This window comes from Saccostrea cucullata, unplaced genomic scaffold (genome assembly GCF_032062105.1).
Source record: "Saccostrea cucullata isolate Sc308-1 unplaced genomic scaffold, CSIRO_AGI_Scuc_v1 ctg1486, whole genome shotgun sequence".
NCBI lineage: Eukaryota > Metazoa > Mollusca > Bivalvia > Ostreida > Ostreidae > Saccostrea > Saccostrea cuccullata.
The window spans coordinates 19,197-43,823 of record NW_026938932.1 but is presented as its reverse complement, the minus strand read 5'-3'; the positions used below and the strand labels follow the sequence as shown (position 1 = coordinate 43,823).

General features: G+C 33.0%; 1 protein-coding gene across 11 annotated transcripts in view; it reads right to left on the bottom strand.

Moving 5' to 3' along the window:
- LOC134251852 (hemicentin-1-like) overlaps positions 1–24,627 on the bottom strand; it is a 73,790-nt gene that overhangs the window by 42,243 nt on the left and 6,920 nt on the right. For 3 of the 11 annotated variants that reach the window (XM_062734273.1, XM_062734277.1, XM_062734276.1), the window contains 10 exons: positions 20,948–21,178; positions 20,774–20,836; positions 20,138–20,299; positions 19,781–19,930; positions 18,776–19,006; positions 17,260–17,322; positions 16,697–16,858; positions 16,346–16,495; positions 11,625–11,786; positions 10,869–11,018 (listed from right to left, as the gene is read on the bottom strand). In XM_062734273.1, coding sequence (XP_062590257.1) covers positions 10,869–11,018; positions 11,625–11,786; positions 16,346–16,495; positions 16,697–16,858; positions 17,260–17,322; positions 18,776–19,006; positions 19,781–19,930; positions 20,138–20,299; positions 20,774–20,836; positions 20,948–21,178 — 1,524 coding nt within the window. The remainder of the gene's footprint in view (positions 1–10,868; positions 11,019–11,624; positions 11,787–16,345; positions 16,496–16,696; positions 16,859–17,259; positions 17,323–18,775; positions 19,007–19,780; positions 19,931–20,137; positions 20,300–20,773; positions 20,837–20,947; positions 21,179–24,627) is intronic. The other 8 variants (XM_062734274.1, XM_062734283.1, XM_062734280.1 and 5 more) reach the window with 6 other exon arrangements.

Below are 24,627 nucleotides of genomic sequence, written 5' to 3'. Positions count from 1 at the left end.
TGATATAGTTTACACAGTAAGTGGATTTTTATAAGTGGCAGTAAAACAGAAGTTTTCAGTACATGACTGGGAGAGCTTCCTTTAATTGTTATGAATGGTTTCATTGTTTGACTTGATAAGTCGAGTTTGTTTTTTACTACTTATTGACATACTGCATCCCAAATAAAATTACATCGTATAAAAACTGTCTCATACATGCACGTATCTAAATCGGGGATGCAGCAAATTCATTCTATCATTTCTATCATTTAGTCAAATGTTGACAGGTTTTTTTTAATACTTATTGTCAGACCAATATTTATATACTGAATTGTCGACGGAAGTTCTGTTAGATTCCAATTAATGATAAAATGCACAGATATACGTAACTGGTCGGCAGGAGATGTCCACTCCCCGATGAAACCAGATCACACGAGTGATGTTTTAGAGGTCCTTGTTTGCTCTGCTTCTGATCTGTGTTCAATGGACTTTTGAGCTTGAGCTTCTGTTCGTTATTTCCGTATATTTCACGTACGTGTGTTATTATTCTTAGTAGTTAAACATTTACTTGTATATATTATATAAATTTTGTACGGATAAAAAATTCAATTTTGCAATTTAGTATTGTGCAATATTTTTATACAAGCCTTCTGTTATCACCTTCCCTGGCAAATTTTGGCAATTTACAGATAAATTGAGATAACAGACCATGAAAAGTCATACTTGAAAATATATAAATATGACATTAGTTTTTCCTTATGAGACCTTAAAACATAGGTTTAGTTTCACGATAGGCGTTGTCACTATAAGGAACCCTCGCTGCTTAATGGCCCTAAATGACGTGTAAAGGTTTTAATTTGAGGCCCTTCACCTGTATATGATGACGTCTCTATATAGGAGAAAAAATTCTAGAATGTGATATAAAACAATACACAATCAATCAAGCATCAATTTACCCTTTACATACCGTATTTACTGGCACCTCTTCTATTACCAAAGATATAATTTATGTTAATTGCTTCAGGTATTTGTGAAAGATTTGCTCAACCTATAAAAAGTTTATGGCTAACCACATGGATTTATGCACGTGTTTAAAGTAGAGTAGAGGTTAGTTGCGTGGACCCTGAGGTCCACGCAGTAAATATATAAGGGAGGTTAAACCGGATGCCATGGGCAAGCGACAGGCTACGCATGCTAGAGAGTTCGCCCCTTAGGCAAATTTCCCGTAAAATAATTCGCCCTATTCGAATTAGAATATGCTATCAATTGGCAAATCGCGCTTTTAAATCCGCATATCGTATTTATATATTCATTGGCGGATCCGAATTTTTCTCTTATACATATACTTATGTATACATGTACTCTTGTATACAAACTAAACATTGATTCTATGGCACAAGCATTTTAAAAAGTAGCAAAAACTATTAATTTCAGTTAAATATAAAGTTTTGCATCACGTCACGATCTTTTTTCGACAGATGCATCCAGCGTAAACAATTCATGTGATTGGTCAACTCATATTATCAACATTGACACAGAAATTGTCTGTTGTACGAGCAACCAATCAGCGATTAGAGGAAAGTTCCAGTCCATACTGTTTGATAGAGGTCTGTAGCAACGGTTTTAATTTAGGGTAGGGGGGGGAGGGTTCGACAAAAAAAATCTGCGTACTACAAAGCTGTGCTACACGTGTACATCAGATCTATTTTTCGCTTGATAAGATTTCTTCCTTATATATTTAGAACAGCTGTGTGAAAATGTGAACAAACCTACATGAATATTCACTACACCTAGAAATTTTCTTAAATTGAATTTCGGCTAGAAACACATGCATATGATATATGTATTGCAGTCCTTTTTTAAAGGACAGCAACTTGTTATTTATATTTTTAAACGGGAGCATTAGCTATAGTTTTGGGGCTTCTAATCTGGTGCTTTATCGTATTAGATATTTTTGGTATAGGTTTATGTTCTTCATAAAAATTAGTACGAATTAGTACGAAGAGCACATTTTCTGTATGTTTATGGAATCTTCGGAAAACAGAAATATTCAACAAACCGTTTTAATTCCCATGTGCACGAATTATCTTCTTGCATTAATCAACTTTTTTCTATTTCTCTTCTCTCTTAAAAAACACTTATCATTCGTTGAGAATGTGAGGTCGTGCATGCAGGGTACCCTATAAATACCACGATTACCTAGCCACCACGAACTTTACCATGATTCCATAGAAGATTGTATGACTGGTGAACAACGGTTACATACTCCTTCATGGCAACTGATCTTATTTCTGTTCGTTTCAGAGATCCGTGTTTGGTCTCTCTCCCAGTTTTTTTTATCGTTTATTGGGCTTTTCGTTTAATTGATCATGCTTATTTTTTCTTCGAATTAGATTGATTTTTATATACTTGAATTTTAAAGAAAAACAACATGTTATAGAATCAACTTTTTTAAAGATTATATTTCAGATCGATTCAATCTTGTTTTTTATGCATAACAGAACTAAATGATGCAATATTTCTTAGATTCTTATTTCAGAAAGAAATTATGATTAAAAAGTAGAAAAAATATTGTCTCTATAAAACATTTCATTTTTGAAAATAAAGTATTCATACAATATTCGTAATTTAATAGAAAAACGTATACATATGTAAACATATAACTAAGGTTCTGTAAACCTTTGCCAAGTTTCGCCCAAATCAAGGAAGAAAGTTTTCCATCGTATCATGATTGATAAACTAGTATTATTTTCCTTCTTTTTTTTTTAATTTTTTGCTTTTGAAAAGCTTCCAATATTTGTAAATGATCTTCCGGCTTATCTATATCTTTGTTGGTCTATATCTATATGCATAGCTTCTTAATTCGTCCTTGTGTTTCAATTTTTTAAAGCATATATACATAACATCGTCTTAAAACATAATATATATTCTTGTTCGTTTATGCGAAAGAAAATTCATTTTCTTAAAAGGGTACCTGATACATATCTTATTAATTTGTGATACAACTTCTGATATAATTTTTATTTATTGGTATATAAACTTTTGTTGATAAAATCTTAGAATATTTATAAATGATCTTTTAATACAATTAACAATTTTGTTATCCAAATTGGTAAATTGAAAATTTCAGTGATGTTTTGGAAAGTTATTTTTCATGGACAATTGTAGAATTTCATATAAAGCATTGAAAATCTAGTGGCGTATATTCGAGGTATAAAGGATCTAGGTGGATGTGGGTATAAGAAAGCTTTTAAAAGCATGTCCCTAGTCCCTAGAAAAATATAAATTATTATTTGAGAAAAAATTAAAGAAAATTACCTTTTCTCCCGTGTTAACAATTTCAGAAAAAATCTTTTTTCGTACACGTTACTTTACATAGAATTTAAGGCTGCCCTTCTGGATGCACAGAAATCTTCACCGAAAAAGAACTAGGTGGAGTTAAGTATAATCCAACAGACTTACATTAAGACATCAAGTGTTCTGTAGGAAAACGGAGGTGGAAAACAACAGAGCTCAAGTGTTTTGCACAGCCTTCTTCATATATATCTACATGTCCTTCCTTGTACTGGGATAGAGCAATTCTCCCTGGCATGTCAACAAATAGTACTACTGTAGCCCTGTTGTGATTCTTCATTTCAATTCTTATTTATACAAACGTTGAATATGAAGAAAAGGATTCTATCTTTAAAAATATAAACAGTACATTTAAGAACAAGGGAACAATTCATGGACCCCTGGTAGTTCCAGTGTTGGGATCAGGTGCCTAGGAGGATTAAGCATCCCCTGTTGACCGTTCTCATCCATCGTAACATCCCATAGACAAATTCAATGTCTAATATAAACAGTTTGCCAAAATACAACATACAAATTGAACGATATCGTAACGCTATTTATCCACATCAGAAATTAAATTGCCAATAAAATGCCATTTAAGAGACAAATCTGTGTCGACAATATCATGACAATATCTTGTCGTATCAATATGGGTTCTGTTTCCATAATTTTTTTTTCTTTAACTGAGATATAACACTATTTAACAAGGCAAAAAGCGATGTCCATTTTGATTCGGTATTGAAATGAAAAATTAGGATGACAAGCAGAGGGCTTGGGGTTTTATCGACAGGGGGTTATGGTTAGTGTTAGGGTTAAATTTTGGTTAAAGCATTATAAGTTTAACAATAAATCTTCGATATCGTCGATATCTACAGTGGGGCAAAGTTAATGATAAGAGAGTACGTACATACGTACTTGGCTCCAATCATTGGCCCCTTACCATTTCAACTAAATTCTTAAGGATATTCCTAATTTCCAATGTTGCGGCAATAAGCATCACTGAAGAGACATAATTTGTCGAAATGCGCATCCGATCCATCAAAATTGGTACCATTGGGAACATAAGACTAAAATAGCGCTAGCAATAATACTCGGTTTCAAAATGTGTGAACCATCTGTATAACACATAAAGCCTTTGAAGTTTGGAAAGAGACACTTTCTCTTTTCTGCATTGTTGCAAATGGTAACTATTTGATCCCATTCATAAACGCTATTTTCAAACTTCAAGGTATATTGCTATGATAACTGTCAAAGATATGAACCAATCGTTGTCTAAAATGAGTTTATGATAGCAAATACTTTAATCATTACAGACCTTTTTTTTACACAAACCTGTGACAATAAGTGTTACGGTTTCAGTCATAGCAAAAAATGACTCCTTAAAAATTTCTGTATAAAAAAATATCAAATATATGCCAAGAAAAGGGAAGATAATGAAGACTTAAACAAAATAACGATGCCATCAACGTCAAAAAATCTTTATTCATTCATTATCACCATCATTCTATGACCTCGTTTATGCCTCTACAGATGGAACTTGCAATAATCCTCTACTAAAATTACTTGCAACTCTTAAATTTACGTTTGCAAAACTCCACTACGTACACAAGTCCTTGGTAAAGGGTGAAGACTAAATTCATTTTTTTTTTGGTATTTTGTAAAGGTATAAAACAAAGTATGCAATGTACATTTAGTGTATTCGTCTGAGACAAAAGAGTATTTTATACATTTTGGGAGGGGGGGGATCATTATCTTTATTACTTGACATATAGTCCAAGGTGCCAAGGTACTAAACATCTTATTAAAGTAATGGGTTGGTAGTAACAAAATATCTCACTTCCTTTAGAACAATTATTTTGATACTTTAAAGAGCAAGAACCATCTTATGCATAAAATGGCCCTGTACTTCTATCAATTAATTAACTATCACCCTCTTTCCCATTTTATATATCAGAATAAAGTAGACACTTGGTGCTTTCATTTTCTATAATAAAATTACGTTTTGAGTATTTAGATATTAGAAAACAGGTTTGAGAAATTGCAATGTTCTTGAAATTTGCAGAAAACATGCATAATTTTGACTACCTTCAGCAAAGAATTAAAATATGAACACAGCCCACGATCCAAAAAATAAAACATGTTTTTTGATCTTCAGAAAAAGAACTCTCATTATGTTTTTGCATATCTTGGATCAGAGGTTGTACTCTATATGAAATATTGAAAAAACACTTCAACTTTAGGCCATTTTCAAAGAAATTTGGAAATGTGGGAAATGACGCATTTTATGACGTCATAATGTATTGAATACAGGAAAAATTACCTCATGATTTATAGATACGTGGTCACCAACACTCGAAGTGATAAATACTGCATTTGCAACCTAAACTGAGCGTTTTTGATTTTTCGGAAATTCTCAGGGCCAAATAAGGCCTAACGTGGCTCTTGCTCTTTGTTAGACGAATAGCTAGAGTTGTCAACGTCATATTTCCGTTCGGTTACACAACACACTGTACATTTATTTTTCAGATAAGATGCCAAATGTGTTATTTTCAGTATCCTAGGTGATAGTTTGGTTTGTTCTTACCTTTCATGACCATAATAAATACTTTCAAGGAATAAAACAAAATAACGATATTACTTCCTTTAAGCATTGAAACGAAAAACATTGTAGATTGAAAATTTCATTTTTTTTTCACAACTGATATTTATTACAGCTATTAAATTATACTAAAGGAAGGATTCTTGTCTTGTTTCAGACTAAATGTATAAATATTTTTAAGTATCTTTTTGCTTAATTGACACAGGGAATCGACACAGGAAAAGATTTTTTTTTTTTATGAATTTTCTAACGAAAATTTTCTTCATGGGAACATAAAAATATGTCTGCTAATGATGGCATACCGATTAGTGCCCTTTCAGAATCCACCATATTTCCAAAGCCTTGACTATATAGGATATATCAATGAGGAATTATAACATTTTTTAACGTCAGCCTCAGGGACATTGTACCCAGAAGTAATTTTGTAGCGGGCCTATTGCAAAATATGAAAATTTATGAGTTCCATTTTTATTGAGGAAGCAGATGTTTATGATGCCGTTATGTCAATTTTATGGGTAGAAGACATATCGCTCAGGCGCAGTCCTAAATTATATAATAATATTTAAAAGTTTTGAATATCATTTCAGTCTTTGAGGCTTTTAAGTGGTAAGAACACTAATGCTTTTTTTTTTCAATCGGTGAACTAGTGCAATTCAATTCGTGAATTAGTGAATTTATTTAGTGAGCTCATTACTCATAGTATCTCTAGTTTTTTTAATAATAATTTTTTTAAAGCTATGGATATGTTAAATGCAATTAGCTCTCAAGAAAAAGTGCCCCTTCGACATTGTTGTCCCCCGCTTGAAAAGTGGGGGATATTAATTCGGGTTTGTCCGTCCGTCCGTCTTTCTGTCTGTCTGTAACACTTTCGTTTCCACACGATATCTCGAGAACCCTTGGAGCTTTTGAAATGAAATTTAGCATAGCATCTTCCTATGGACTAAAGAAGACCCCTATTGATTTTGAGGTCAAAAGGTCAAAGGTCAAGGTAATAAAAAAGCAAATTCTGTCTGTTATAACACTTTCGTTTCCACACGATATCTCTAGAACCATTTGAGATATTGCAATGAAATTTTACATAACAACTCCCTGTGGCCTAATGAAGACCCTTATTGATTTTGAGGTCAAAAAGTTAAAGTTCAAGGTCGTAAATTTATACATTCTGTCTGTGTGTAACACTATCATTTCCGGGCGATATTTCAAGAAGATTTTGAGCTTATGCAATGTATTTTAAACCAAAACTCCCTAGGACCTCTCTCACCCCTGTCAAAGTGCCCCGCCCCGTTTGTTTTATTAGTATTTATAGCATTACATGTCGCTATTTTTAGCACAGGGGCATGAGGAGAGTTATTGCGTTTAAAACTTGTTCTCGGCGGAATTTATATTCTTATCACATCTATTAGAACTGTTTAGACTTTACGCGCGATGTTGGTGACGTTTGACGTTACGCTTTAATAGCGCTACAGAAAAATTGACGTAATGCTTCTAATAGTGTTACTTGCTTGACTGGTACCCTATCGCTTCCTCTTTGTACTTGAAATACGAGTTTAAAAAGTCATAGCTACTAACATTTAAACTTATGAACATATAAGGCGCTGGGATTTGTATACATATATGATAAATTTTGTTAATTACTCGAAGCACTCTTTAACGCTTTTTTATACATTACGTTGAAGCAAAACGAATTTTACGCGTTAAAAACGTCCACTGGACAAATATGTTGAACCTTCTAAATGTTGCGTAAAAAATTAATTAATGAAGTAAATATATAATTCTGACATTCAATCTGGCCGTTTAGAGCAGCGCATTATGAACATTCTATTATTTCTGTAGTTGATGGGAAGAACAAAATTCAACAACTCGGAAATAGGCATTGTCTTATTTTTGCACGTCATTTTAGACGCTGGACATTTCTGTTGAACTTATAGTCCAATTAATAGCTCCAAAGGATGCAGTTTGATATCAAAATCAATGAAATATTTAAAATCTATATGAAAAGCACATTATTTTGATATAAATTGTTTCTTTTTAAAGTTTCTTGTAATTGAGTAAATTTATTGTCTATATTGATATGCACGTTTTTAATTAAAAGCGTTACAGATACTTCATCTGTAAAAACTATCGCTCTCTATTTCTTGCCAACATCAAGGCCGTAACTACCATTGAGGCAAGTGAGGCAAATGCCTCACTAAATGTTTAGATTTTTTTTTTTTTTTTTTTTTTTTGAAAAGTGAAAAAGTTTTACAGTGAACTTATAAATTATGTGTGTCTTCGTACTAAATTAATGTTTTCAATTTTTTTTTTCAATATATGTAAATCGTTCATCTCACCCGGTGCCTCATTGTCATTTAGAACGAATGTAAAATATTAGAAAAATATGTTTTGTAAATTGTTTGATTGTTTAACATCCCTTCCAAGCTTTTTTCATTCATATGGAGACATCACTCCTTGTCGATAAAGGGCTCAAGTTTTAAATCTGCACTAGGCTTTCAGGGTCACTGAAGATGATGAAACAGTGAGATATTTTTTGTGCCATCACTTACTGGGACGTAGGACCTCGGTTTTTAATCTCATCCGAAGGACCGAACTATCCCGCAGTGGGATTCGAACTCGCGATGTAAGGATCAACTCCTTATTCTGCGACTTTAGAGCGTTCGCTCTAACCACTGTGCCATTCGGTCGACAATTCCAAACGTATTTCTAAGATTAAATCTTTTATGTACCCAAGTTTCAGGATCCCCCTCCCTCCCCCTGGAAACCCCCGTCACTGACCATCAGGTACTACAGTTGCTCCGTCTGGGACTAGTGCCCAGCACCCTTGTCTCACTAAAAATTTGAGCCTAGTTACGGCCTTGAACATTTAATGCAAAATCGTTAATACAGCCACAACCGAAATGGATTACTCTAGTTTTGAAAGGAAAATGAAAATTCTAGATTCACTTTTGAACGCGCTACACACGAAAAATGCATGATCCCTGCTAAAAAATGTAACGCGTTACACGCTTAAAATACCTTTTATTTGCGCTTTAAAATTCTATTTTTTGCATAAAAACTATCTAAATGTCATTTTCTTACTAGAATCAAGTAGTCCTATTTAAACCCTATCCATACATACCAAAATCATCTATATTGCGAGTATATTTTAAAAATCACCGATGAGTTTAATAGGTCATATTCTAAAATTGAAAAATGGCACTAACACCGCGCGTAACGTGTTTAGTAAAGGTCAAATAAGACACCATGTATTGTGTAAAATTTTGACAATATCAAACGTGAATATATACATGTTTGTGACTTCATGTTTGCATATAATTTTCACTAACGTACAGCAGTTCCGAGGCGCAGTGCTATGTCTCCCGCTTCACATGTGAGAGGTCCCGGGTTCGATTCCCGGACGATCCATATTCTTTTTTTTTCCGAAATACTTTTTTTTACTAAATGATAGTATTCAGCATGTGAAATGTAAAATTTATGAGGTCTAGCTTGTAAAAACTCATGAAATCATCATTACAGTATGATAAATATTCCATATAAAAAGAATCTTCTACACATATTATAAAGAATAATCAATCAAACCTTTATATCCATATTGGCATATTTTATTTGCTTCAGTATGTATTAAATCCGACACCCCCCCCCCCCCCCGACCCCCGAACTGCGCATGGTTTAATTTTCATTAAGCGGGGGACACAAATTCTCTGAATTAGCTTGTTTTCATTGAATTTATATATTTTTCTACCATTCTGGCTCATATTTAGCATTAAAAAGCATCTTTCAAATAAACAAGTAAACACGTTGAATGATAGTCGTTACGATGGAGGTGATTACGTAACATATTTTCAAATGCTTCAATCTACATAACGATTGAAGCTCATTTTGACCTCTGTTATACGATATACTGACGTCAAGCGGAGTAATACGTTTTTGACGTAACTCATTGTGACGTGGGCAACTCATGTTATATGATATAAACTAAATCTTTTTACCAATCAAAAGCCGTGTTACAACTAAAATTCAACATATAGCGAGTGATCAACAAAAAAGAGTGCAAGAGAATCTCAAATGGACTTTAGGCCTCCCAGGATTTAGCTTCTTTTCCCAACTTTTGGGCCTTCGTCGTATCCATTCAGCACAACCAGGTCCTGAGAGAGAGATAAACAACTAGTATTGCGTAGATCAATGCATTCGCGAATGAACATTTACCAACTGATCAGGAACCAATCACCTTTTCTTTAAGACACACGTACATACTTTAATCTAAGCCCTCTTACTTTTAAACTGACTGCATTTCTTTGTTTAATATTTGCAAAATGATAACTTTAAACAACACTTTAGTAGAAAAGCTTTACAATTTAATAGAACATCAAGTTCTATAATGAAGACACATAGCAATGATATCTGAAAATATTGTTGAAGTTAGTTATCTTATAAATTTCATACAGGATTCAATGTTCAGTGATTTACGGAATTACGATGGTTTCTGGCCATGACGATAATAATTTGAGTAACTTGTCTCTTTGATCTTTGATTAACAGTGTCAGCAGTTTTAGCAATTCAATACTTTCCTCCTTTTCTATTTTGAACATTTCCGTTTCCTGCTTTCTTTTCTCTATATCTAGTTTTCCTTCTTCTGCCTTCTTTCTTATCTCTCTGTCCAACTTGATTTTATCTTTAAGATAGTTCGAGATAGCATTTTACATTCCCTATTTCACCACCCAGGCACCTGTGCAAGTCTTATCTGCAATCATGTACATCAACATGTAAAAAGTGGATTCTTTACAGCTAGAAATATTAAACTACAATGAAATAAAAAAAGATAAACAATTATTAATTATCATAATTATCATTCTAATATTTAAGAAAATGAACACCGCATTTAGTGGAACAATGATATTCGGTCAGCAGACTTCGTACACAGTGACGTACTTAATCATGCTCAAAATTTTACAACACTCACCTGAGTTAGTGACATTAACATAAACGGTCACCTGCACTGATTCCGGAGAAGCTGTGTGTGAGCATGCGTAAGTTCCAGAATCTTCCAGCACCGCTGAGGGTTTCCTCAGAGTTGTGAACATCTTTCCCGAGGTCACATTGTACCCAGAACCTAAGAGAAACAGTGATGAAAATTGTTCATTCGTCCACAATACTATGTTTTCATTAATTTATTATTAATCACCCTTTTAAAGGCTATCATTATGTATGTTACTATGTGTATTATATTGCCTTTAGCAGGATTAAGATAAATTGAGGGGGTTCATAAAGCTACTTAAATATTGGTATCGATGCTTAATTTTCAACTGTAATAATGGATTTACATAACAAAGACTTTTGGTGCTTCCTATGTTTATATTTTTAAAAAAAAACAAGAGCATTCCTTTTAATATTAAATATGGAAACAACAAACAGTAATCAAGTCCATTGAAAGGTTTTTTTTTATTTTGAGTGAGAGTCAGGAACAATGTGAACATTCTGAAAGAAGCCTTAATAAGGCTTTCAATAAGGATTCAGAGAAGAACAAATCGAAATGTTGTTACATGTAACTCATTACATGTAATCAAAATTAAATGCAACATAAGTAAACATTTTCCTCTTTACATAAAAATTTTACATTATATTCTGTCAAATATTACCTCGGCATGTTTTATATGATAGATTAGTTTCTTATTTTAAAAAGAGTAAAACAAAACTCTAGACAATTTTCATTCAATACCAGATAAAATTTTCTTTCCATTCTTCTGCCCAATAAAACTTCCCCCAATTAAACTGATCAGAAACTTGGAATATTTGACAGTGCATCGTAGGTTGATGTCTTCCTTGCATTTAAGTGAAAAGTCGCCGAGGGGTATCATCTGTAGCGAAAACCCTGGCTGAACTAAACAAAGAACACATATATTAGTAAGATGATTCGATGTGAGAATAATCCGTGAATTAAATTTATTGTAGTCTATACTATCAGCTTAAGGTTAGAAAAAGTACGTGTGTATAATAAAAGTAATTTCATCTAAAACGATATTAGTTCTTCTCATACGATCCTATGGTTCAGTGGAAAGTTAATTAACTAAAACACTGATACGCTGACAAAAATTGGGTCTTTGGGCAATTCTGACGATTTGAGCTATGAAAGTTGAATTTGGCCTGAAGGTAATTCCATCCTCCATTCATGTCAAAGGGTTTTGCAAAAACTGTCATTAATTTAAATTCATACCCACTAAAACAAAGTTTGTTGAAAGAATGCTTTCAATAGGTGTAATGATAAATATTGTTCAGCAAAAGCACTTTAAAAATGTATATTTTCATTATTAGATCAATTATTCAATCTTTAAAAAAATGTGAAAAGGGTAGTTACTCCTTCTCAGATATTTTCATTATGACATTTTCCTTATTATACTTTTAATGTAAAATAGTTTCTTAGGTATTCGCATTTCAAAATTTTCTTATACATGTAAGTAGCAAGTATTTTGGAGCTCTTAGTATCAGAATTATGCATTTGAACCAGTTTTTACAGAATATTTCCAGTAATATTTTCAAAAAATAGACGATTTTTTCATGTTAACATACACGTCCGTTCATCTATGTCTCCCGTCTTAAATAATATGGTGATCTATAATTTTTTTTGCGATAATTGGTAAATTTTAACTATAATAAATGAAAATAAATGCAGTTGTTGTACTTTGAACCATTGAAATTGTGAGGGTGAAAAAACCTTAAGAAAGAAATCGGTAAAAGTAAAAAAGTAAGATCAACTTTTTATGATCCAAACCTGGGCAAGAGAAACTTGAAGAAAGCAACAAAAATGAGTGTCTTTTTGCACAACTATGCGTGCAATAACCACTATTATTATATAGCTGATAAATAGTCTCTAATAAAATACTACCAAAAATTTAGAGAATTTTAGTGTTCAATATCTTGACGTTTTATTGAACGCTGACTTTGTATTACGTATACGAATATGCCCGAAACATTCCGAATACGAGCGTTCAATATCGAACGCCGCGTTGTAAACAAAATAAGTCGTCTGGTCAAATTCTCAGAGCTAAATAATTTTTAATGAAATGAAGTGTCATTTAGGTAAGATGTATTTATTTTTCACACAAATTGAAATTATTTATTAAAGATTTAGTACGTATTAGACCCTTTAAAACCTAAATCATATCGCTCGGTAGGGTCATCGGAATGATTACAGGACAGACGTAAATTTGAATATCGGTATTAAAAAAAAATTTGTCTCTGTTTTTAATTGAAATAATTATTACAAATTATGTGGAAATGTTTTAGCTATATAATAAAGGAGTTATTGAACTTATATTAGTGAATATCGGTACTCTTTGGCTGTTCAAATGCAGTCGCAAGCTCGTGCATTTGAACAGCCAACTTGTGCCAATACGAGTAATGAACCTTTAGACAATTCACACAGAGGAACTCTAATTTTATGACATTAGAGAATTTTTCCTTAAATCTAAATATTGTTATGGAGCCGACTTTGTTGAATAATTTTAACGTGAAAAGTAGAAAACACTTGCTGCGGCCTTCAACTCGACATTTAGATGTATTGACGACGAAATAACTAATTCATATTTGTTATTTCCATTCTAATGTCGACACGACATATCCCGTGAGCTTGAAATAAAAGATACCAAATAGTGCCAGTCTGACACATCTGTTTTAAATCTTTATATCTGAAATTAAACCAGTAAAAGACGTTTATCGTTATCTAGCAACAAAGCTTGCTGCATGGGTAGCTATATAGTTCCACTGGAGGTGACGTCAGAGGGTTTTTAGAGATCCTGTAAGTGACGTCAGAGGGTCCTTAGAGATCCGAAAATGATGTATTTCTAGGCAACGGGTGCTCGTAACATAGACCACGTGATGTGGGGTGTGATATGTTGCTAAGAAACTTGTTCGGGTGTGGAATAAGACAAAGAAAAGGGGTATAGTAAACACGAACAAAGGATGGGCAGTACGGGAAGTGGGGGATAGGAACCTGCCGAGTCATGATGATATGCAAGTTTGCATTAAAGAAGACAAAAGAACCTGAGTATAATAAAAACAAAAGATCTTTTATTAAAGATCGTTCGTACAATAAACCTGCAATACACGACGTCGCTTTTCATTCATTACTACCTTATGTAAATCAGCAGTTAGGTCTACAGCATATTCGCACAAAACTTTACTCTGTCCTTTTGAAACTTTTAAATAGTCTTCTTGAAAAGGCCAAAGAATGTCCAATTTTTGATTCCTCGTCACCAGAATAAAGGCTCGGATCTGTGATTATGGATATTGCATATCATAGACTTTTTAACCCGCACGTTTTACGGAAGAAAATGCAGCTAAAACAATCCGTCTTTTCCTTAAATTTCAGTATGCCAATAAGGGAATTGACGCAGTTAATATGAGTAATATTCTTAATCACTAAAGGGTCCAGTCTTGTATTCCACCATATTTTAAGTTAAAGACTACGCCTTGTATTTCCTACAAATCCACATCGACCATTGCTTCCAAACTTTACAAAAAAAAACTTTACATGGCCTGGATTCTGAGTATCTGAAACATAGTCATCCATCATGTTCATGTTCTTCTTCGCCCTATAACTATAGTCCTGCTGGACACGTTATTAGAGGTGACGTAAATATAGTTAATAATGAGGACCTTAGATCACTTATTTTAGAAGTTCCTAAATATAGAGAACCCCGATCTTTCAACTTGAGTCAGAATTTCATAAGTATTATGGATTCCGTTGAAAATTACGCCAGACGATGGGCCAGATATGAAAAAGAAGACGTTGACACCTAGTCAGAATGGATTGAATTTTTAATTAGATCAATGTTAAAGTCGCGTATTGAAAGAATTAGATTGATTACATGATCAGTACGTACCGTTCCCTGCCGACAAAGCAGGTAACAACATTGTCTTCGTTTGTAAGGCTCATTATATAAATTGTGTTTTAGAAGAACTTGGATTTAACTCTACCGGTGGTAATCCTACTTATACTCATACTTCCCTTTCTAAGGAAGAAATTCTTCAAAATCAAATGTCAGTTTTAAATATTTTGAATATTCCATAGATCCAAAAGGAATTTGAACTACCATATCTATATATATTGGATTCCGAAATTTCATAAAAATCCTTACAAACAGATACATTGCGGGTTCCAGTAAATGTTCAGCCAAGCCTCTTTCGTGACTCCTCACTAAGATAATGACAAAAGTGAAGAAAAAACTTCAAGAGTACTGAGCAACAATATATTTAAGAAGTAATGTGAATCAGATGTGGATACTCAAAAATTCCAAAGAACTTTCAATTGGGACAATTTACCAAAATCAACAGCTTAAAAACTGACGACTTTTCAACGTAATACACAACCATTCTTCCCGATAAGTTAAAGTCCAGGCTTTTTAATATTATTGACAGCTGCTTTTTTAATAAAAATGGAACTCGTAAATTTACTTACCTGCTCATTGGTCATTTGCAAAATTATTTTGTTAAAACACATTCTGATTGCACACACAAGTACTCTGAAGTTGACATCAAAGAGATGCTTGAGTTTCTGATTGAAAATATCTGTGTGGTTTTTGGAGACCGGGTATTACAACAATCTATAGGAATTCCCATGGGTACCAATTGCGCCCCGTTATTAGCGGGCCTATTTTTATATTCATATGTAGCAGAATTTGTGCAAAATCTTATGTGTGGAAAGAAGAAAATACTTGACGTGGCCTTCAACCCGACATTTAGATATATCGACGACGAATTGTCAATTAACGATGGTAATTTCCATTCCTACGTCGATACGATACATCCTGGTGAGCTTGAGATAAAAGATACCACAGAGTCTGACACATCTGTTTCATACTTGGATATTTTACTTGAAAAAGACGTTAATGGTAATCTAACAACCAAGCTATATGATAAACGTGATGACTTTAACTTTGCTATTGTCAACTTCCCTTACTTTTGCAGCAATATACCTTCATCACCTGCGTGTACGGAATGTAGTATATATCTCAGCTGATTCGATACGCAAGAGCTTGTTCTACGAATGAACAATTTCTAAAACGAGGTAAATTATTGACATGTAAGCTGATGAAACAAGAATATCCTGTTTAAAGTCATCATTTCGTAAGTTCAATGGTCGATACAATGACCTTGTAGAGGATTACCAATGACGGGGAATAAGCTTTCCGAGCGGGGATTAGCTCACTTGACTAACGCTCGGGGATTTGTCCAATAACATATCATACTGATACGAAAGTAAAATCTAGAGGATTGAGGATAACCGGGAACTAGCTTCCGAAGCAGGGATTAGCTTGTTTGACTAACGCACGGGGATTAGTCCATTCACATTAATTTCTAGGATTAAATTATTCACATTTTACTATTTAATTTTTATATAGGCGAAAATCAAAAGAGGTATAACAAAAATATCTGAAGTACTTGGTTCCGTGATATTTATATAGATGGAGACATAAATAGGTTCCGGATAGGAAGAGTGAGCACACAAGTAAGTTCCGGAATCGTCAACTTCTGCTGATGACTTCATTAAAGTTGTGGATGTGTCTGTTGTAGTTATATTGAATCCAGAATCTACAAAACATCAAACTGCCTTGCAGAAAGTATAATATCAATTATACTATATATATTATCAATAACTAAAATAACATGTTGAAAAAAAATTAACAAAGATGTAAAACATTTCTCTATTTTTGTTTATTTCAAACAGCTTAATATTTCCAAATTAGGAAAAAGGCCATTTTAATTTTATTTTTAAAAAGGCAAAATTGATACCTGGTGATATTTTCTTGCCGTCTTTTTGCCAGAATAAACCACCGCCAGACAAATTAAATAAGGATTCAGGATTGGTAACAACGCATGAAAGGTTTATCGATTTCTTGCTTTCAACTGAAATATTATTTGGAGGCATCATCTGCAGCACAAGCCTTGGAAGTACTTTACAAAAGAAAAAATCGTAAAGAATTTTTTTTAACCAATTGATCAATAAATATGGGATTAAATTTTTCATTTAAAGGAAACTAGCATATAAGATTATTGTATCTAATGCACTTATACCGAGATATCATGAAAAGGAAAATATTTCTTATACCGGGTATAAGGAATTTTTTTTTATTATTCTTTTTCACATACCTACCAACCCCTTAACCCAACCGACCCCATCCACCATGTAAAAAATTGTCTGCAAATATTGTATTCTTATACATGTATCTGAGCATAACTGATTATTGTTCCGATCGAGGGAAAACCCATCAATGGTATTCGTTTTTCCAAATGGTAAGAAATTAAACATTTGACCTAGAAATGACAAACGCATTCTTTTTATTATTTTTCCTCACCTCGTAAGTAAACACTCATACTTTCTGTTGTTTTACCATTTGATGCCGTGATATTCCAATCTCCTAAATGAGATATAAAACATTCATCTTAAAAATCAACATTATAATTCAGAAAAGTTAAATACGAGGGGTGTTCAATAAATAATGTACTGAACTGTATGACATAAAATACAGACATCATATGACATTAAGGTTGACTTTTTCGCATTATTGAACTTTAATGAATTTATAACAGCTTATGTGTCCACTTTTCATCACATAGTTTCATTGTGAGAAGCTGGAAAACAAGAGCTATTCGAGACACTGTATTAAAAATGAATGGTAAAGAATCAGTATACTAGAGTGAAATTAAACGCTTCATTAATGGTGCTGTAAAACTCGTTAAGAATCCCAAAGATATATTCATTGAAATATGTAACATCTACGGCAACCAATGTCTGTTTTATGGACAAATGAGCAGGTGGATTTCAATGATAAAAAATTAAATATTGGGCATCAAAAATGGGTACCGTCCTTGCCAACAAAAAATATAACAACTTATGTACTGTTTGACAAATTTCAACAAATAATTACTAATGTTGTATAATTGACTTTAAGACACACAGAAAATTTGTCAAATTTGATAGACATCATTTCGGGAGTAGTTCACACAGTTTTAAAGATACGTTTGACAGTAAAAAAACTTAGTTCTCAAAAGTTACCCTATGCTTTGAAAAATTTGTGTAAACGACAGCGTGTAAGAATATCTAAACAACTATTTTAAAATATCAGTAATTGAAGTTTTCCGCATTTATTTGAAATTCAAACAGATAATGAAACTTGAATCAATTGCTTAAAACTCTGGAAATAAAAATTACAATAAGAAGAACTTAACAAAAACAGCAAAGGTCTGAAAAGAGCAAAGAATTGCAAGAGCACAAAGACAGATTTATATGCAATTTTCTTAAATATAAGTGGTCTTGTTGTTCAATTTCTTATTCGGGGCGGCAGTTTAATTTCTGGAAGAGTCTACGAAGCAAATTTTTTGCTAAAAAATCGAAAGGTTAATAAGAGGAAAGAACCAGAATCAGGAATCCACTACATTAAATTTCTTCCTGTCAGCGTCCAAATCCGCACGCCATGAAGAGTAAAGGAGTTTTCGGGATAAACAGAAAGTTATTAATTTTTTTTTACATTAACAATATTCGCCAGATCTTTCGCCTTTTGACTTATTTCATTTTCCAAACTTGAAAAAATACCTTACAGAAGAAAGAAACGAGTCCAGGAAACCATAACATCTTCCATTTTTCAGTATACTAAGGGTCATACCCAAAAATGAGTTCTAAAAACAATCAGAAATTGGATAAAAATATTTACGGAAATGTGTTTTAATTAAAAGAGAATATTAAGTTAAATCATTAAGACTAAATCATTGAAAAGCGTCTTTTGCTTCTTTTCGCGCACCGAGGACATTATTTATTGAACAGCCCTCGTAAGCCCTCTTTTGTTCCCATTTAAGAAATTTTATTCTAGGTACCATCATCCTGTTGTAGAACATTTGGTACGTTGAGCACATTGCGTAATGTGTCATTTTCGGTTGTATATGATTTTATTTCATATCTCAATGAAGAGTTGGTTATCAAGTTCCCATTGTGAAACCACTGAACAGTAAGGTCGATTATTTCATATATCTCTGTTTCAAGCCAAACAGATTTCCCCTCTCGTGATATTGAATCACTAATTCTGAACAATAGTATCTCCACAGATTCTGTAAATTTAAAAAAAAAGTTTAGGATTCCTTATTTTCAATTTTAAAATATCCTAAAATTAAACAGAGACAGATCCGTGCCTTTTCATACAATCCAAATGCTGTTTCTTGTAATCTTATTCTTGTTATATATTGTAACAAATAAAATTGTTTTTTTTTTTTTATTTTTACATTTGCAAATGTTTTCCCTTATATAACACTATTTAAACAAGGCGTTTTTACATCTCCGTAAAACAAGTCCGTTATGTGACCAAAAATCGATTGTTTAGTCATAATTGATCAACGTAGTTTGATAGTGACGTCATAAGCGATCGACGTTATAAACACATTCAATTTATACCGTTGAATTTTGAAAAAGAAAACGTTATGGTTTTCAAACTTAATTTGTTAAGTACGTTACTATTTGTAATAAATCACTCACAAATGCAAATATAAGAAATAAGGTATCATTTTTTGAGTTTTATTGGGATGTAAAACGGGTTGGCACATAATCAAATCTTCCATAAAGCCCGAAACGGGTTGGCACATAATCTTCCATAAAGCCCGAAGGGTTTTATGGAAGATTTGATTATGTGCCAACCCGTTTTACATCCCAATAAAACTCAAAAAATGATACCTTATTTCTTAAATAAAGACATATTTTCTTATCGACAAATAGAAATGAAATTCAAGATTTACTATTGTAAAGATTAAATCTGTCTACGTCATTATGACAAAAAGAATATTTTCTGAATACACAGTATTTCTAAATTTCATAATATATAAATAACAAACCTGGTCCTATGATATTTACGTAAATGGAAACATTTAATGGGTCAGGGTAGGTGGAATGTAAACAAAAATAATTTCCAGAATCACTGATCTCTGCTGAGGCTTTATTTAAAATTGTCGAAGTTTGTGTTGTACTAATGGTGAATATAGAACCTAAACATTTTAGGTAATATAAAAAAAGCAATATTGCAATGATGTAAAATCTCATATTAGGAAAAGATATATCAATTTGAAAATGTCCATGCACACTATAAGAAAATAAGGACAAATGAGAAAAAAAGATCCTTGATCTTTTTTAGAGTTGCATCTATTTATATATTTGTCATGTTTAATCTTTTTTTAAAAATTGGTAAAAATAACCTGTCAATAAAGGCTTCCCATCTTTTACCCAGATAAGACTTCCACTTGTCAAATTAATCAGGGATCCAGGGTTCACCACAACACATTGAAGGGTGAAATTTTCTTTGGTTTCAATTGAGAGATCATATTGTGGTATCATCAGCAGCACCAGTTTTGGTAGCACTAAACAAAAAATAAACTTGTAAAATTCATTAAATGTTGAGGTTAGGTGATAAATATGACGTTAATGAACAGTTATCATGTTCAAAAGACAGTTAATCAGCATATCAAAGAGGCAACTCTGAAAACATCAGAAGAGGGATAGGATGCAATGGAGGAGTAACCATTCCCTGTCACATTTGCATCTGTCCTTTGTCATGTCCGGGTAAAAAGTGATAATAGATCACGGAAAACAAAAACAATAGAGAAAGTGAACTTCATAGAATCAAAAATGTATTGAATTAAAAGGGATACAATTCCATCTTGTTGAATTTATTTGTCAAAAAACAGAAAATGGAAGCAGTATATGGCAACAAAAAAAGATAAATTTAACTTAATTTTCTTTATAAAAGTCAAAGTATTTCTTTCGAAATTGTTTTTCATATTGAAAGAAAATATGGCTTTGACAAAATATCCTTTCCTTTTCTTTATTCTCACCTCGTATGATGATACCCTTGTTCACCACTGTCACCCCGTTGGAAGCCATTATACTCCAATTTCCTTTAAAAAAATCAATACATTCGAACTTCAATGCTTTTACATAAAGTTCTAAAACAGATTTTCGTCTCTCCTTTTCTCTCAAAACGAAAAACTGAATTATTGTAACTATACCTTCATCCCTTTCATAAACACTTGATATCCTTAGCTGATGTAGAAATGTACCATTGGCCTTTGCAGAAGAAGTGATAGAGTATCTTGACAAAATACCACTTATTATAACTCCATCGCGAGACCATTGGACAGTAAAGTTTGAGTTGTCTGTTATCTCCGATTCAAACAATACTTCATTTCCTTCACGGAACACTGCCTTGCTACTTCTTAAGTACAGAATTTCTAAAGATTCTGTGAATGAAAAAGAATTATTCGTCAGAGATGACCGCGCGCTCCTTGTCATGATCGGAAACTAATGAAAGAACTTTTGCAAAATGTTAAATAAAAAGACCATATTGGCTAAAGTTACCGTTGAGGCCTATGGGTCTCTAATTTTGTAAATGTGTACTCTAGGAACACAAGTTAATAAATTTACTCCAGGAGTTTTCAACTTTTCAAGTTAAGAAATATACTCCGGGTAGTGTTCTTATTATACATATACTTCTGGATATGAATTGCTCTACATTTTGCAACGTCATGCTACACACCTTGGAAATATGTTTCAATTGTTTTTCACCGATGTAAAAACATTTTTTTAACTGTCCCAGTAGCCTATAGCTAGTAGTATCGAAATCCCTTTGTGGATTTCTTTCCCAAAGTCCACGGCACAAGAAATGCTTACGCGCGTCTATTGGACATAAAAACTATTCTACCGCAAAGATAATTACTTGTTATATGGATAATATCATTTGTTAAAAAAAATCATCGTAATTAATTCAAGACTCAAAACGAATCTTTAACGCCAGGTTAGCAAATTTGTAGTTTATGCGAAAGACTACATCTTAAAGCTGACATGAATTCTTAAAAACGTAACATTTTCATCTATGTACGACTTGTTTCATACCAACTATAGCCGTATTCCGCCATATTTCTTTCAGATACCTTGTCTCATTGTAACGATGTATACCCCAATGCGCTCGTTACACTTGAATGATTTTTTGGATTGGGTATCGACTTGTGCACATCTCCGATGGTGAAGCATATGAGAACATATGAGGTGATCAAGACATTTCAAAAACAAAATAAACAACATAATAATCATATTTTTGAATGATTATTGATTTGAATCAAAAGAAAAAATGCAAGTTTGGAAGAGAAATTTAGATGCATGAGAACGTATTGTTACAGTGCGCCTATTTATGCAGAATAAACTTCAAATAAAAAGCAGTAAAATTTGCTAACACATTTTGAAATTATATCATTAGAATGGAACAAAACAACCAACGTCTTTGATATGCAGGTCCTATGCAATTGATGCATATCGAGAAAACGCCTCGAACGCTGTAAACGTACCTATACCTGGTAATAAGGTTACTGCATCGGTTCGAAAGTGTGCACAAGTCAAGTGATATACACCCTGAATTCCATTTATTGAAATATGCATCACAAAAAAGAAATAAACTCCATAAAAGCTCAATAGTAAACACACTGTCATTACTCCGTACACACTAGCACGACGATACACTTAGTCCGTGCTGATCAGATTTTGGTTAGGGAAAATATCAAAAGTGGAAAGAGAAGTTATTTGGTATTTGCGCGGCTGAAAGGGGGGTGGGGATATTATAAATGATGTTCATAAGCTATAATTGTGAATTGTTTATCTACATGTAGTTCTTAATGTACTTTCTATTCAAAGTCATGTATATAGTCTGCAGTTGGTTTGCGTCGCAAAATTCATTTGTCAATTATAACTGATTATTTTAGTACTAACCTCAAACCTAAACCAAGTAATTTGATTTACGGCAATAATTTATTTACTTCAAATCTTAAAAGCAATTAATCAGAATACAAATTTTTATGTGTACATCTATACGTTCTTTAACACATACACACGCGGAGAAAGGCCATCCCCTGTTCAGATTGACATTTAGGCATTTCATTTTTTGGACGGGGGGGGGGGGGCATACAAAAATGATTGACATGACCGTTATTTAAATATTCTTGAAATACAGACATTTCTGCCAAATTCAGTTTTGATATTTTTTTTAAAATGTGTCACTCCAACCACAAAGTATGTGCATTTTTAGGAATGTAACTGTTTTATAATTATGTTGTTACAGGAAGTATTTCGAGATTTCAGTATCCCTGCCTGATAGTCTAGGTATTTTTTTTATATATATAAATAATGTTTGTAGGTGAATTTGGGAGATAATTTTAAAAGCTAGGGTAGAGATACTTGACACTGGTTGAATACGGATAATTATTATTTATTCTTTTGTATATTGAACTCTCTCTCTCTCTCTCTCTCTCTCTCTCTCTCTCTCTCTCTCTCTCTCTCTCTCTCTCTGTAACCACCCGTTTTGGCAATGATAGGTATTAAATCCTACGCACTTTGTGCCGTACCATTTATTATGCCTTAGCACAGATCAATGATTTTGTTCAGGCGGGATGTCGAAACTTCATAAATTGAATAATAATTTTACTTTGGACAGGAAATCAATCCAAACGCCCAAATTGAAAGAGAAACTAGACGTACATGTATTATGAGCAATGAGCTCATACCCCGCCTCCCATATGGTTATAATGGCAAAGTCCATATTTCGCTAAACCCATACGTGTCAGACCAAAAAGTAAAATAGGAGGTGCATAATGGTAATATGTAATAAACTTAAGATTCTTTGAAAGTTTCATTAAATTTCTCTAAGTGGTATAAGAGGATTTGCGGATAAGAGGTGGGTACCCCAAAGCGTAACAGACAGACGAACGGACATAACGATTACTATATAACCTCCCACTTTTCAGGCGGGGGATATAATTAACGTGAAATATACATCACAGGAATGGGGACATTGGGAACTTTCTCGAATACCTTCTCAAACGTATGTGTCGAACTTGGACAACAGACAAGAGAATTTTTAAAAAGCTAGTTTTAGGTAGAATGTGGAATTCTCACGAGGAGTTTACTCTTTCTTCCTTTATGTTTTTTCTTATAATCATTAATTATTTATGACTAGAAATTTAATTCACATTAAATTCTATTTCCATTATCATTGTACCAAAAAATCAAACTCGTTTATTATACGCCACGCGTGAGGTATAATGTTTTTGACTCGTCAGTCAGTCAGTCTTTTTTTTTTTTTTTTTTTTTTTTAGTCAGCGCAACTTCTCATAAACCACTGTACAGAGTTTTGTCGAACTTTGCAGATATTTATAGGAGACAATGTGTGTGTAGATTTGCACATCACCAGGAAATTCCGAATTCTTTATTTTTCGGGAATTTCAGCACTTTTACATTTAGATTTTGGCCATATCTTGAATATAGAGGTGAGCAGTTTGTCAGCACAACCTCTCATACATAAACCGCTGCACACAATTTCGTCAAACTTTGCAGATATTTAGCACAATGTGTATAGATGTGATTATTACAAGGAAATTACGATTCCTTTATTTTTTTCTGGGAATTTCAGCACTTCGACTTTTGGGGGAGCGTGGGGCACTTTTTCTTTCATAGTGCATAAAATTATAAATAACTTTAAATCAAATTATATTAGGTCTAATAAAGCCAATACACAGTATTTATTTGATAATAATTGATCATAAAGAAATCCAATCTATTTCAGAAGTTTTTCTTGCATTGTTTTTATGAGAGTGTTATGCATGTTTTATTATAACCCCCCCCCCCCCCCCCTCATATCACGGGA